The following is a 14958-nucleotide window of genomic DNA, read 5'->3' on the forward strand; positions in this document are numbered from 1 at the left end:
TCTCTCTTGGTTGGATTTAATTGTTCAGATCCCAAAAGAAATGGGGTATTCCTGCCTAATAAATGATAAGAACCTTAGTGGTGATGTTTCACTTTTGGTAAATAATTACAGACCACGTGACTTAGGACTTACCTGAACGTATGTATCAGAAGTGCCCTGTCTCCGACACGGGGGGTGACGGAAGTCTGCCTGGAGCATCTACTGGTACTTCTCCTGGGCAGTGACTGACCAGGGACTAAAAGGTGACCCACCCTGAGACTGCTAAGAGCTCTCACCACCTAAGCCCTTTGGCTGCCACCTCTGGTCCCTCTCTGTCTGGGGATTTGTTCCTGTATCTGATGGCAGCAATGTTCCAGTGATACACCTAAATACTCCAGTGTGGGATGCCCGGGACAGACTCCAGCGTGTGGCATTATTTCCACGGGAAAATGCAAGGTGAGTCCCACACCCAGGCTGGAGACTGCACAGAGCCAGAGGAGAAAGGGGGCTTTCTGTATCTCTGAGACAGCTGGTTCACCTAAATCACATGTAAAAAGCAAATTATGTCAATTGTATATTTAATCAAGTGCCTCGTTTGCATTTCAAACTTTATAAAACCAAATATTCTTGTCCTCTCTGATGTTCCTAGCGCTTCTATCAAGGTCACATCCTCTTCTGTCTTATCCAGTCTGGCAACACCCCCCGCCATCAGTTTTCTGTCCCGACCTCTGCCTTCACTGCAGATTTTCTGAAGAAGATCTTAAAACAAAGTTTTACTCTGTTACTCACTTATGAATTATCTATGGTTTCTTGTTTTCTATAAGATTAAGGCACACTCCTTAATTTGTCTTTTAGACCTAACATAATCTGGTCTCCAGTTCTTTGCTACTATACGTATGTGCAGATGCTCTATTCCAGAATAGTGCACAGATGGTAGGTATCCTACCTACTCCAATCCTACCGACCTCGAGCCCCCTCCTCCTCCATTAGGCGGCGCCCCATCCCTACAGCATTACTGCCAATACTGTGCAACTGATGCCTGTCCTGTCGACCTCACAATGGCACTGACATGTTCACTAAACAGACAAGTGCCTTGAAAATAGTAAAGCACCACATCTCACATCACGAAATTTAGCAACCCTAAAACAACTACTGATCAAGATGGCAGACAAAGCAGATGAATAAAAATCTATCCTTCCTCTTCCAAACACATGGAAACCCGAGTTAAACCATGAACACCATTTATCTTAAACATGTTGATTAAAAAGGAACACAGGTAAGGTTCCTGGGGATGGTCCAAAGAGGAAATCTAAAGCTGAAGGGATGTTGAAGGGAACCAGGATTTTAGCATCACCCGACAGGAGGCAAGGCTACTGCGTGTGAGGGACAAAGAGCCTGACGAATTTTGTGTCGTTAAGAAAACACCTTGGCTGCCAGTAAGTACAAGGAATTAGTTGTCAGCAATGGGTGAAAACATGTCCCCTACAGGAGACACAGGGTATTAAGTTACAAACAACTGACTTGGTGTAGACATCCCCAAACCTCGAAACTAATGTGAAAATTGGTGTAAAACCTGGAACCACGTGAAACCCTGTCAGAGGCAACCACAACACTGGCCCTCAGGATTGCCATGCCCATCTAGGGCACAGGTGGGGCCATGGCAGCAGGTAATTCTCACTAAAATGAAGCTCACCGGCCATAATTATAAAACAAAAACAATTTTAAAAATATAAAGCGCAAGGGACTATCAAACAAAAATGGCCAGATGTATTTCAAGAAGGAAAATGTAACATGAAGGCAGAAGTGACGTGGGGAGCAGTGGAGAGAAAAGAAGCCTATAAAATATGTTGGTAAACCTAATCTTGATTGTTTAAAAAATATACACAAGCAAGCAACCAAAACCTTTTGCAAACACTGGGTTCAGAAACAGTGGCACTAAAATGCTAGTACTAACATCTAAGAAGGGACATGAGACTGATTCAGGGGAAAATTCAAGTGTTCAAGTCCTCGTCTTATGAAAACTAAAGATAGTTCTATGAAAACTAACGATAGTTCTATATTTTAAAAACAAGTTATAAAGGTGTCACTTACTAGTTTTATCGCCTCTCAGCTCCAAAACAGCCCCTCTTTGCCCTGCTTTGATACTGGACACACCACAGGCTCGTGTCCTTTGCCAGGCGACTTGACGTTATGCCTTGTGAAGCGAGGGCATTGGTGAGACTGCAAGGCCAGGGCAAAAAGAAGGGTTTTTTTTCTCCCACTGATGTGCTGTTTTCTGTGGCGGGTGGCCGACTGCCCTATGGGGGCTGTTCTCAGTCACTTAAGCTCCCCTCACAGTTTATCACCAGCTCATGCCCTTCATGGTTCAACACCAGCCAGAGCCCTTTGGCAAGTTTCTTTGCCTCAAGTGGGCTGCCTGTTTCTATGGCAGCCAAACCTCTCCTCAAAGGTTGAATTCTCAGCTGAGTGAGAAGGTGCTCTTCTAAATTTCTAAGTTTCTTTCTTGTTCACTCTCCTTTACCCCTGGGGGTAATATCTGCTTTCTGAAGTTGCTTCTCTGTACCCCTCAGAGTCCTTTTTATCCGCTTTTACTAGTTAACTAACTATCTTGTACTAGTTAGTAATTCTTGATTTAAATGTTTCCTGTTTGGCTACCTGTGCAAAGAGTTTTTGTCTCCTGACTGGATATTGACTCATAAAACATATATTAAAAATTTTAAGATAAGCTGTAGAGTAACAACAGAAAAATCAACCCACCAAAAAAATATGAAAAGGAAAAAAAAGCAGAAAAACATAATAGAAAATACAAAAGAAGATAGTCAAAAGACCTCTAAATATATTTGTAATCACAATAAACCCAGTATTAAAACCTAGAATGTCAAACCCATGAAAATAAAAATAGTTATATGCTATTTACAAAAGGTTCACATCAAACACATACAAGTATTGAAAATAAAAGGGTGAAAATGATGTGTGTGTGTGTGTATATATATGTACATATATATTTTGCAACACGTATAGCTGTCAAATGGCTCATGTCCAGACTATATAAAGACATCTTATAAATCAATAGGAAAAGACAGACAGTCCAACAGAAAAATAAACCAAAGACACATAAAAGCACTTCAAAAAAGAAATACAAATGGCCAATAAACAAAGGAAAAGATGCTTATCTTCACTAGTAATCAGAGAAATCGACATTAAAAGCACAATAATAACTCTATATGCTACATGGGCAAGAAATTTTAAAATTTGACTTACCAAGAATTGGTCAGGATGTGGAAAAGTAGGAACTCGCATCCAGACGGTGGGAGCGTAAACTGGTACAACCACTTTGGATAATAGTCTGGCGTTTTCTCCTAAAGTTGGAGATACACATTCCCTATCAAAGCCTCCATACTGTACAACCCCAAGGCTCCACTCACATAGTTATCTATAGAAATGCTTCTGCCTCCATTTGTACAGTGCATAGCCTCTGTGCCTGCACACAGAAGTATTTTCCCCAGGACCCAGCAATTCTTGGACAGATTCTAGAAAACTTGCACAAAAGTGTACAAGGATGCATGGATAAGAATGTTCATAGCAACAATTCACAATAGCCAAGAACTAGAAACAACCCAAATACATATGTTAGAGATTAGACTTTTTTAAAAAAGCATATGTGGAACAGGTATAAAATTCATCACAGAAAGTCTCAACAAATTCCAAAGACTCAATACCCAATAAGCCATGTTCTCTGACTATAATAAAATTAGAAAAAACAACAAAAGACAACCTAAGTAAGAGGCCCTATATATTTTCTTCTAAACTTCCACTTTTAACCAGGATAGAGAAACAGAAACCAAATTTACCAATCTGCCTCTACCAACCCAAATCAAACCAAAACAAAAGACAAAATATATGAAAACGACAGTTTTCAAGACACTGGCTATCAGGAATATGTCCACACAAAGGCCTGAACATGAATGTTATTTCATAGCAATTTTATTTGCAGTAGTAGTCAAGAACTGGAAATAACCCAAATTTCCATCAACAGGTGAATGGATAAACAAATTGTAGTATATTCATACAATGGAATGCTGTACAGCAATAAAAAGGAATTAACTGTTAATAAAGGCAACGACATACAAAAATCTCAAAATAATTACGCCGAGTGAAAGAGGACAGTCAAAAGAGAGAACACATTGTATGATTCCATTTATGTAAATTCCTATCAAATGCAAACTTGTCTGCAGTGATAAAAAGCGGTCATTAGTTGCCTGGGGATGGGAGGGAGTGGGGAAGGACTCCCAAGGGCAAAGAGAAAACTTTTGGAGTGACAGGTATGTTTATTATTTGTGGTGATGGTTTCACAGGCATATATGTATGTCAGAACTTATCAAATTGTACACTTTAAATATATACAGCGTATTATATATCAATTATACATCAATAAAATTGTAAGAAAAATCAAGAGCTAAACAATATCTGCAGGACTTATATTTTAAATAATTAAAATTGGATAAAAGTAGATCTTATAGAGAGGGCCTACTATTCTTCCCACTAGTGGCACTTCCCTCTCAGTGGCCCTCCAAAAAACTCCCAGGCCTCTGAGGAAGAGTCTGAAAAAGGTGTTTTAAACTAAGAGTTAACCCCTAGCTGACAAAATTTAGATTAACATAATTTTTAAATTACTTCCTTTCAAATACTATTAGATTCCCAAACTGTCTCACAGCAATTTCCTGGAGCAATCTAATCAACTCAAGAGTGTTACATTATTGAGTATCCCAATATTTTTTTTATCCAACCCTCAAAGACACAGGTTCTTGCACAAGTTGTGGGCTAGTGTTTGGAAATGTAATTGGAGGCTAACAAAACAAAGAATTTTAAATCTAGAAAGAACCTTAAGATATTATCTTATGTCTAATCCCTGGGTGTTGAGAAGGTCAACACCTTGTTAGCAACTTCCAAGATCATAAATTCTACCAAGATTTCTCATTAGACGGGACCTGGATGCTTATCTACTGACATTTACTCTCACCATTCCACCATGCTGCTTCCTGGAAATTCTTTACAAGTCTGTATGACAAAGAACAAGAACAACAGACGTCTTCCTAGGCTTACTACATACAAAAGTGGAGGGTGCTAGGGTGGCAGGGTGGTGGGAAGCAGCAAAGTGGCTTGTACTCCTAGATGTGAGGCAGAACACTAGCCCTTTAAGAAAATCAAACTGAATATTGAGAATAGAGAATAAGTAGAAGGAAGCAAGAAAAGCACTCTTATGTAAGATGCAGCAAGGGTGAACCCGCTGCCCAATGAGGACTCAGCCTTGTGAGAGAATATGACTCATTATTTGTGAATAATACAAATAAGTCACTGAGGACACGTATGTTCGGAAATTCTTCATAAAATTTTTATTTGCAATCTCATGCCCTTATAAAAAGTACATTACATCAAGATTGCCAAAGAAGACACTTTTTATGAGAGACTTCTATCAGCTCATCTATATTACCTCCTAATTCATTTCCTACCCTAACACAAAATAAAACATTTCCTCTTTCTTCCTTTTCTTCCTCCTGCTTTGACAGGCCAAGTGCCATGAGGGATATCTTAATAGAATGTGTCACTTCCTTGCCAGGAAAGCAATAGCTTCCTACTGGCTGGACTCGAGAGCCACTGGCATTCCTTATTTCCAGAACCAGAAAGATCACTAAACCCTGAACTTAAATGCAACCTTTCTATTACTTACAATCTCTTTCCCTGAGTTTCTCTTCTACTCACACACTGTACTTTAAAATAATCTTAAATTTTAAGCACTCAAGAATTGCTTAAGAAATGATTAAAGGCTCTAAAATTAAATCACTACTTTAACTTAACAACTGTTTTCTATATAAGAATCTCAAAGTTCATAAAAATTATATGAATGGAAAAGGACACATCAGTAGGAAGGGGATGAATTCTGAGAGTAAATACATTTTATAACCCTTGTCTCAAAGTAAGATCAATCCTACAAAATACTTAGAATGTTAAGAATGCAATTTACACAGTAAAAATGATTTGTGTTCAGTATGAAAGTACTTTTAATTTCTTTACGGCAGGTACAATGGCATCCAAGTCATCAATTTCTGTAATAAAAAAAAAGAAGAATAAAAGAGTAACTTTATCTAGTGATGGGCTCGGATGAAATGAGAATCTCTATGCAAAAGCAAACCTCAAACACGAAGGCCACACTACCGGTGCTTTCAGGCACATGACATTTTTCTCCAATAGTGGTGATAAGAGTCTCACTAATTCAGACACACAGGTCTCACAGGGCATCTTGTTTGTAAAAGCTACCACATACCTACAAGCACCCACTGACGCTGATATAAATCTCATTGGCAGTATGCTCGTACTAAAAGATCCTACGGGCCATATTTATGGTGTTATGTTATTGCCTCTTTAAATCTGTATGATCACATGGATGAGGCTACATGGTAAAATCTCACGTAGAGGCTCTCTCTCCTGGGTTCCTGAGGATTTAGGGATTTCTTCGCATGGAACACAGTCCTTAATTCTTAATTCTCCTGGAAAGATTTCTCATTAGTAGGATCACTCTTAGGTCTACCTTTTAGAATGAAGTCTATCTACCTAATAAAAGGTGTTAACGCCTCCCAAAGTGCAAACCTCAGATGCAGTGTATCACACAGCTTAGCCTGCTCCAGCTTACCGGATAAACCAGTTCAGGTCTTTCTCTGCCAGGTTCTTTCTGAAGCTGATTTTTCTTCCCAAGACTATTTTCTCCCAATCAGCCTAAATTAGAACTTACTGTCTGAAAGCTCCTGGCTACTGAGGAAGCAAGGTCCTTTCTCTCATCATCTGGACTCCAGCCCTACTAAAGGTAGGTAATCCCCAGTGGCAGGTTCTCTAGATTCTTACCACTTTTTCTAGATTATTCTGCTAGGCCACTGTTCATAAACTCATTTCCTTTACATAAAACATGCTTCCTTGGATTTCACCTTTCTCCCTCCATGTTTACCTGGATTTGGGTTCTTCTTCCTTTAGCCTAAACACCTGACCCATGCTGCTTAAGCTCCTCACAGTCAGAATACTTGCCTGGATCCACTTACAAAGCACCAAGATTTAGGAAAGGAAAAAACATAAGCGAATCTACAACAGAGAATTTGGGTCACACCTTACATCATGCTAAAGTACAAGATCAAGTTATTCCCCGACCCCCATTCTGAAATCTCGCCTGTTTCCTCACTAAATGAGAAATCCACCTTATAAATGAACCTCACAGAGAGGGATCTTGGCTGATACAAGAATTTTCTCAGCTTATACGGTATAAGAAAAAGGAAGTCCTTCTTCATATCTGGTTTTCAGTACACCACTCTGTAGTTCTACATGCTTAATATGACATCTGATAATAACAAAAATAGTCATGGTTGCCAAAATAGATTTCACCTTCCCAATGTTAAATATAATATTTAACTCCAGAATTTCAACTGACCAAAATGCAGAGTTCATCTGCAGGAAGACTTGGCTTCTTAAAGCAAATATTCCACATGAACCATGCTGATAATATCTGAGAGGAAGTTTCACAGAAGGATTCTGAAATAAGTGTTACCAGCACACCTATTAAAATGTTTTATGAATGACAAGAACTTCATTGTTTAAGTTAATTGCTGCACCAAAGCAAGTCATATTATTCTATGAAACAAGGCTCTTTAAGATACGAGGCAACACACTTCTACAATTTCATGTCTCATCTTAACTTTCAAATTACCTTTTCCCTTGCTGTGATCTTTTCAAACATACGAGCATGCCTAAAGCATGCCCTCTCACTGTCTCCCTTGCTTCCACCGTCTATATAAAATTGGCCATAAAACTTCCTTTATGTTCACTAGGCTATATACGCCAGTCAGATACGTCTTTCGTTTATTCATTTTCTCACCAAATTTTAATTTACTCATTCTCTTATCTTCTACTAAACCTCATTTCCTTCTAATTTAATATCCTATGTCAAGGAGCCATTCTTGTCTTTTTTTTTTTAAATCTTTCAAATGAGCCATACAGAAAAAATTAGTGAATAAATCATTTTAAAAAGTGTTCTTAATAGTAACATAAATTGACTTTAACAGCCATATATAATCACACTTAAAATAACAGACTTGGGTCCCTATTTTGCCTATGACTCCTAAGCAAATTAAATTTTTCCCTTTAAGAGATATTACTACTAACAAAGCCCTCAATCTGACCAAGAGTATAAATGTATCTCTTCCTTTCTACAGATTTATAAATTTACCTCTTCCTTTGCACAGATGTTTACTTCTTCCTATCACCTGAGTAAAAAAGTTAACTTGTATATTTATAAAACACAGCAAGTAAGTACTATTTTTAAAAAGGAGGAGGAGGAGGGAAAAAACACCTTCCAAGATCATAAATTCTACCAAGATGTCTCATTACACAATGACAGAGTCATGCCATTTCTCATCTTAAAGTCCCCAAACAAAAGCAGCCCCTAGCTGCTTAAAGGATATGTGTTTCTCTGTCCTGTAGACTAATCCCAACGGCCTCTAACTGCAAGTTAGGAGTGTGTTTACAGAACTATCAGTTGTTTCCAAACACTCTAGGTAAAAGCACTAATCCAGTGACACAGGAACATTCTTCCCTCAAACCCACTGACATCTTAAGACTTGAAAGACTTAAGACTTAACCACCACCAACAGATATCTTACCTAAGATTTCAAGTAGCTCATTAGTAAATGCCTGAAATGCTGGAAAAAATTCTTCATGTTCTTCCAATTTGATGATAATGCTTTAAAAAAAAAAGCACAGTTTACACTTAATTTCCAACTTAAGGTTCTTGCATCTAATTGAAAATAGAACATTTTTAAAATGGAAAGAAACTGCCCTGCTAATTTAAGTATAAATTTAATGAAAGTTTACTGCAAGTCTTCCTTTTTGAGCTCTTTGTTCAACTAATATCACTTTTCCAAAAATAACAAAACAAAAAGCTCTTATAATTAATGTAAATACCTGTTCCAAGGTTAAATTTATATAACATTCCAAATATGGGAAACTTTCCATTTAGCTCAAGGATTCTTAAGAGACCACACTCTTAAACATATTAAAAAATAATTGGCTTTTGTATCCAGTATTCTATTAAACATTAGGAATAAGTATCAGTAGACAGTAAAACTGTGGGAAGGGAAAAAGGACCGATAGTGAGATACGTGTTCCTTCTAAAAGCATCCAGTATCAGAAAACTCAAGTGTCAGATGAGGCAAGGACTCTTCTTGGAAAACTTGCCGAACACGTGGAATAGGTGGTATATGTATGTATATGTATATGTATATGTATGTGTTCCTCTTTTCATATGTTGCAGTATAAAATTTGGGGGGAGTTCTATGTTAGAGATGCGTAGCTTTTAAAAAAAAATCCTCAATATTTTATCTTCTAATCAATTAATAAATATATTGGTTAGTGTTTATTCAAATAGTCTATGGTAGTATACTAAAAATAGGACATGTTTATATTCTAAACTCACATGAAATTGCTAACAACTTTGAATTTCTCCATATATAATTTCCCCAGGGAACAGGCTTACAGCCATAAGGCTGGAGCCCTGACCCATCCTATATAAACCTACAGGCCCTCCAGTCTCTTTTTATCTTGAAAATACTTGGCATTCTCTCCATCCCTAAAGTGTGAGATTATTTTAAATTGTCAAGTTATTTAAAAGATGCTATCCCAAACAGGAAAGGTAAAGAACTCATGAAGTTTTGAAGGTCTTTAATTTCAGCAGTCCAAGCATTCTGGATGAGACTTTGCAAACTTTCTAAAATAAATACCTTTGGAGATCTTCAGGTCCCAACACCCGCATAACCTGTTCGTTCACATCCTCATTGATCAGCCTACACAATTTTCCAACTGTGCTCACCACCACACACAATGAGGATGAACTATCTGCAAAAGAGAAATAAAAGGATAAAATGAAATCATTAAATCAAACACTTTATGCATCAGTTATCCTCAATTTTTTACTTAAAATTTTTTTCCCTACTTCTTGTTGATTTATTAGGAATAATTCTTAAATGGGGGCCAAAAATGACAGAGGGTCATTCATTACCTAACTCTAGGAGTTCTTGGAGGTTTCTCACAGCATTTTTCATTTCTCCAAGCCTAGTATAAACTTCATTCATTCGAGGATAGACTCCATTTAAAGAAGGCACATCAAATAATTTTTGGAAGTGAGCAACAATAGCTTGCAAAGTTTGAAAGTTTGGCATATTGCTGTCCTGTCCAAAAAAGAGGGAGAAAAAGAAAGATGTTCACATCTTAAAATAATCCCAAATCTTTAATAAAAATTTTAAAAAGAGAAACAGAGTTTAATAGAATATCAATATTCATATCATTATCAGTTTTTAAGGTAAGACTACATTAAAATGTATTACAGAAGTATTAAGTATTACCTTTTCCTTATTTTCAACTTCTTCCAACATGGTATCTACTATAAACAGCAGATCTTCAACTTTGATACCTTCATTTTCATCCTGCTTCTTTGTATTATGCCAAGGCACCAGTTCTGCAGATAGTATTTTCAAGGACTTATACAAATCCTTTATAACAACAGAAATGACATGGTATTACTGATTTAAAAATAACAGTACTCATTGATAACACTAATAAAATATTATGTTTCAATATCTTAGAAAAACACTAGGTTTTATGTTAGGGTTTAATAAATATATTAACCATCATCAGTACTTTTAAAAAAAATACCATTACCAATTAAGAAAAAGTCTGAAAATTAGTTTTCTCCAAGTAAATATAGGACTTACATAAAACATTATATATTGATTATCTGGATGCTTTAAGTAATTATATGTTATTATTAGCATATATTATTTAAGTAATTATTTTGAATTATTGATGGATAAAAAAGTAGTTTGTCCTTTATATTTTGGCCTTGGATTTTTTTATAAAAGACTTACTAAGATGTAATTCACATAGGCTAAAATGCACCCTCTTTAAGTGTAAAATTCAATACCTTAATACATTTACAGAGATGTGCACACATCTCTTTAAAAATTTCACATTTTTTAGTATGCTTTGTCTCTCCAATTAATCAGTATCCTGTGTTCACCTTTTCTGACACCTCCCACAATGCCTTGAACATAATCAATATAATCAATAACTATCCATTTATTTGATTCTTTCCTTTGCCAACTTTCTGTTTTAGTCTTTCCCTTGTGTTAGGAAGGCTGGGGCATTTTCTAGCCCATCTGTCCCGACAAGGAGAAAAGTGAAGTTAGCACTTTCCCTTCTACTGGAAGAACCCCCTGACAAGCAATGATTGGGGAAAATGCCATGATTTACATAAGTAACCACTAATTATCACCCTTTTCTGAGATATAAACTGGTACAACTCAGGCCTATAGGTAGGTATATTAATTCAACACTACCAATCAACTAATATGTTTGTTTTGTTGGGTTTTTATTTTTATTTTATAGCTCTATCTGAGCCCTATTTAAAATGGGAAGGAGAAATTAGGCTGAATGTGAATATTCTTTCAACAGTCACAGACATGTTTTCATTAAGATTTTTTAAAATTCAGCATCATCATCTCCATTTTTTGTCTTGGAATGTGTTCTTCTGCTTTATTCTTTTGACAAATATTGAGCGCTCAGTATGTATCAGGAGGTTCCCTGGGATATATCAGAGAACAAAAAAGATAAAACTCATGGAGCTTACACATTCTTACACATATCTCTGGTACCATTTATACTTCATGTAAGAAGGCTTCTATTAACAAATAGGGTTATTGAACCATCTTCATGAACAGAAGTAGTGCTACATATATATTAGCTGTTAAAAATCTAAAGTTTAAAGGGAACAGAATTTAAATACTACCGACTTTAGCAATTCGCCTTTCAGTGAACTACTCAACAAAAACTGAAAGAAAAAATAAAAACCCTGAATTTAATAAAGAACACACAATAACTCTGAAGAAATGTTCACAATGTGAAGAAATGTTCTTCTTCCATGGATGGATAGGACACGTAAGCGAAGTATAGGCTGCTGCCAATAATCTGCTCTACAGAATAGACAGACATGAAGATAAGCTGTTTTGAGAGAAAGAAAATAATTTAAAATGTGAAGAGAGAAAAAAATCTCCAATTAAAATGAAATGAAGAATAAGACATTATGTCTGAAGGGGAATGAGAACCAGGAAAATGTGCAGTATGGGATTACCAAAAAGAAGGAGATAAAGGCAGAACAGTGGACTTAGAAGTGCCAAGTGGATCTACTATAGATTTTCAACAAGGCAATGACCTAAAAATGTCTTGTTTGGTAAAACGTTACATGAGGCAAAGCTTATAGTAATAACAACATCAAATAGGTAGTACTTAAAACAGATATGTTAAGGAGCAAGATTCAAATTTTAGATAAGTTAAACCTTTTCAGCTTTACGGTTAAACAATAAAAAAGTAGGCCTAGTTCTATTAAAAAGGCCACAGACTCCACAGATTTTCAAAGCATATAAAGAACATTCAACCCCTTACCTTTAGGGAAGTCAGCTGATCTGCCCACATTTCTATTATAGGAATAAGATGCTCAAATCCACAATCTTGAACAAGATCTTTATTAAAATGTTGGACTCCTCCTTTGCTCTGTTTATAAATTATTACTGGAGCTCTTGGATTGTGAATAATTGAATTGATGCTACTCAGCACCTTTAAAAAAAAAGACAGTGTTTTTAGTTGAAATGTTTGTTGTAGTCCTATCAAAGTGATATATATGTTAACGGAGTGCTTTATATGTCAATGTAGTATCATTTTCAGAGTTAATTTTAGGCATTAGGAAGATCTTTAATCAGACTGATACTTGTAATGTTTTAGAAGTACAATAGTTTCATCAACATGATTAAACATGTAAGTTCTAATGAGAATCACAGACGAAACAGAAGAACTAAAATGTATTTTTAAACGATTTAGACTTGAAAGTAGTTATGAATGGCCCATTATAATCCACATAAAGAAGAATAATCATCCAGATATCCTCAGCTAGAATCCCACATTTCCCTGTTTCTATATCCTCATATTTAAGCTAATTTGGATATCAAAAGGGGGCATTTCCTTTTGTTTCACAGCTTCAGTTGAAGTTCAAAGTAAAGACAATGAGTAATACAGTCCGACACATTCTAAAGAGAAATCCTGAAACATTACGCAGATCTTGCTAAGAGGTGATCAAACTGATTAGACAGTGACAAGCCTATCTGAGAAACATAAGAAAATGTTAGAGCTTCATTGGACAGGATTCTCCAAGACAAGTATATTTTAAAGGTGAAAGAACTAGTGAGAGAAAAAATACTATGCTGTTTTTCTTTTGTCCCCATACACGTCTCCTGAGAATTTGACTTCTGAAGCTTATTTACAAGAAGTTTTGTTATTTTGTATTTTAGTGCATTTTTATATTTCACTTCTATTAGATTTAAACTCTTTAAATATAATAGAGTTTATTTTAACAGAAAAAAACAATTAGATTATTAATGAGATCAGGAACATAGTCCTCCTCCTCTCCTGCCTCGTACCAAAAGTAAGGAGGGCAGAACTCCTAAAAGAGATCAAGGAGTGATGCTGAGCTTCAGAGGTTCACAGACAATCCCATTCCATGACAGAGGTGCTGAACAAAGGGGGATGGAGGTATATGTGTCCAGACTTTGCGGGACATTGTTTGCACAAATTATTGCAATTATTCCTCTTCCTTATATCCTCTCACCTTTGCCATGCGACACTGCAGGTTCTCCCATCAAGACGTGGAGTCTATTTCCTACTCCTCGAATCTGGGCTGGTCTTGGGCCTTGCACAGGCCCACAGTAAAGGAAGAAATGGTGTGCCAGCTAGGAGCGCAAGACTCAAGGGGCCTTGATTATTTCTGCTCTCTTTGAACTCTGCTGTCACACATGGACAAGCGCAGGCTAGATGACGGATAAGGAAAGACACATGACCCAGTCATCTCTATCACCCTGAGCCAATATCCACCAAGTCCCAAAAGCAGAGCCACTTAGCTGACTTGTGTCTGACTGCAGACGCATGAGGGAGCCCAGCCAAGAGCAATACAACTACCCAGCTGTCCAAGCTCCATAATACTAAAGGACTGTTATTTTAAGTCACTAAGTTTTAGGAAGGTTTCTTACAGAGCAAAAATGAACTGATACATATATAAAGATGAAATAGAGCAAGGAGAAGCAGCAGCAACAAGAGAAGCCTGCCCTTTTTTATTATGGTAGGGTAAGAATACGCCCTACGGCCAAATGGACCCTTTTGAAGAGAGTCAAGCTTTGCTTTCATGGAAAAAACTACCTATAGCTGGAGGACCATAAGGGAGTATTACCTGAGCAGGACAAGGAAAGAGATTCCTAAGCAGTCAGCTGGAAAATACATTGACCACAGAATGAATGATACATTGCCAAGGTCCCTAGTTGATGGGGAGGAAATAACTCCACACACACACACACACACACAGCATTCCATGAAAGAGAAAGCAGGCAGTATTTGGTCATCAGCCTCACAAAGGACACCACTGTTAGACTACACCAGTACCAGTCAAGAACGATTCTCCCCTCTTGCTTTCTACTCTCACCCAGCATCTACCCTTACTGCCACCCCTGAAGACACCAGACACAGCAGAGGACTAGGAGAGAAGGTGGAGCAATGAGAATAAAGAAATAGATCATACCCCTTGCCACACTGTCTGTTTGAAAAGTAAGTATAGGTCAGTCATAAGATAAAGTAGGCAGAAGGTAGAAGCTTTGAATGGGTGACAGACTGAAGTTTTTGATTGAGATTTGAATAACTTTTTCTCCCAATTTTTATCAAGAAAATTTTGAAACATACAAAAAACAAAAAAAATATAAATAATAAACACTGCATGATTCTGGGTTCTCCAGAGAAACAGAGCCAATGTGTGTGAGGAGTGCGTGTGTGTGTGTGTGTGTGTGTGTGTGTGTG

At 36.9% G+C, this 14958-nt stretch overlaps 1 protein-coding gene across 9 annotated transcripts in view; it reads right to left on the reverse strand.

Moving 5' to 3' along the window:
* Nucleotides 1-4054: 4054 nt before the first annotated feature.
* Nucleotides 4055-14958, reverse strand: part of CEP70 (centrosomal protein 70) — a 53621-nt gene continuing 42717 nt past the window's right edge. For 6 of the 9 annotated variants that reach the window (XM_033133057.1, XM_033133053.1, XM_033133055.1 and 3 more), the window contains 6 exons: nucleotides 12511-12681; nucleotides 10416-10562; nucleotides 10073-10241; nucleotides 9795-9909; nucleotides 8679-8758; nucleotides 4076-6083 (listed from right to left, as the gene is read on the reverse strand). In XM_033133057.1, the coding sequence (XP_032988948.1) occupies nucleotides 6022-6083; nucleotides 8679-8758; nucleotides 9795-9909; nucleotides 10073-10241; nucleotides 10416-10562; nucleotides 12511-12681 (744 nt within the window). In that variant the 3' untranslated portion in view covers nucleotides 4076-6021. Of the gene's footprint in view, nucleotides 6084-8678; nucleotides 8759-9794; nucleotides 9910-10072; nucleotides 10242-10415; nucleotides 10563-12510; nucleotides 12682-14958 lie in introns of all 9 variants that reach the window. The other 3 variants (XM_033133059.1, XM_033133060.1, XM_033133061.1) reach the window with 2 other exon arrangements.

This window comes from Rhinolophus ferrumequinum, chromosome 17, assembly GCF_004115265.2.
Source record: "Rhinolophus ferrumequinum isolate MPI-CBG mRhiFer1 chromosome 17, mRhiFer1_v1.p, whole genome shotgun sequence".
Lineage (NCBI taxonomy): Eukaryota > Metazoa > Chordata > Mammalia > Chiroptera > Rhinolophidae > Rhinolophus > Rhinolophus ferrumequinum.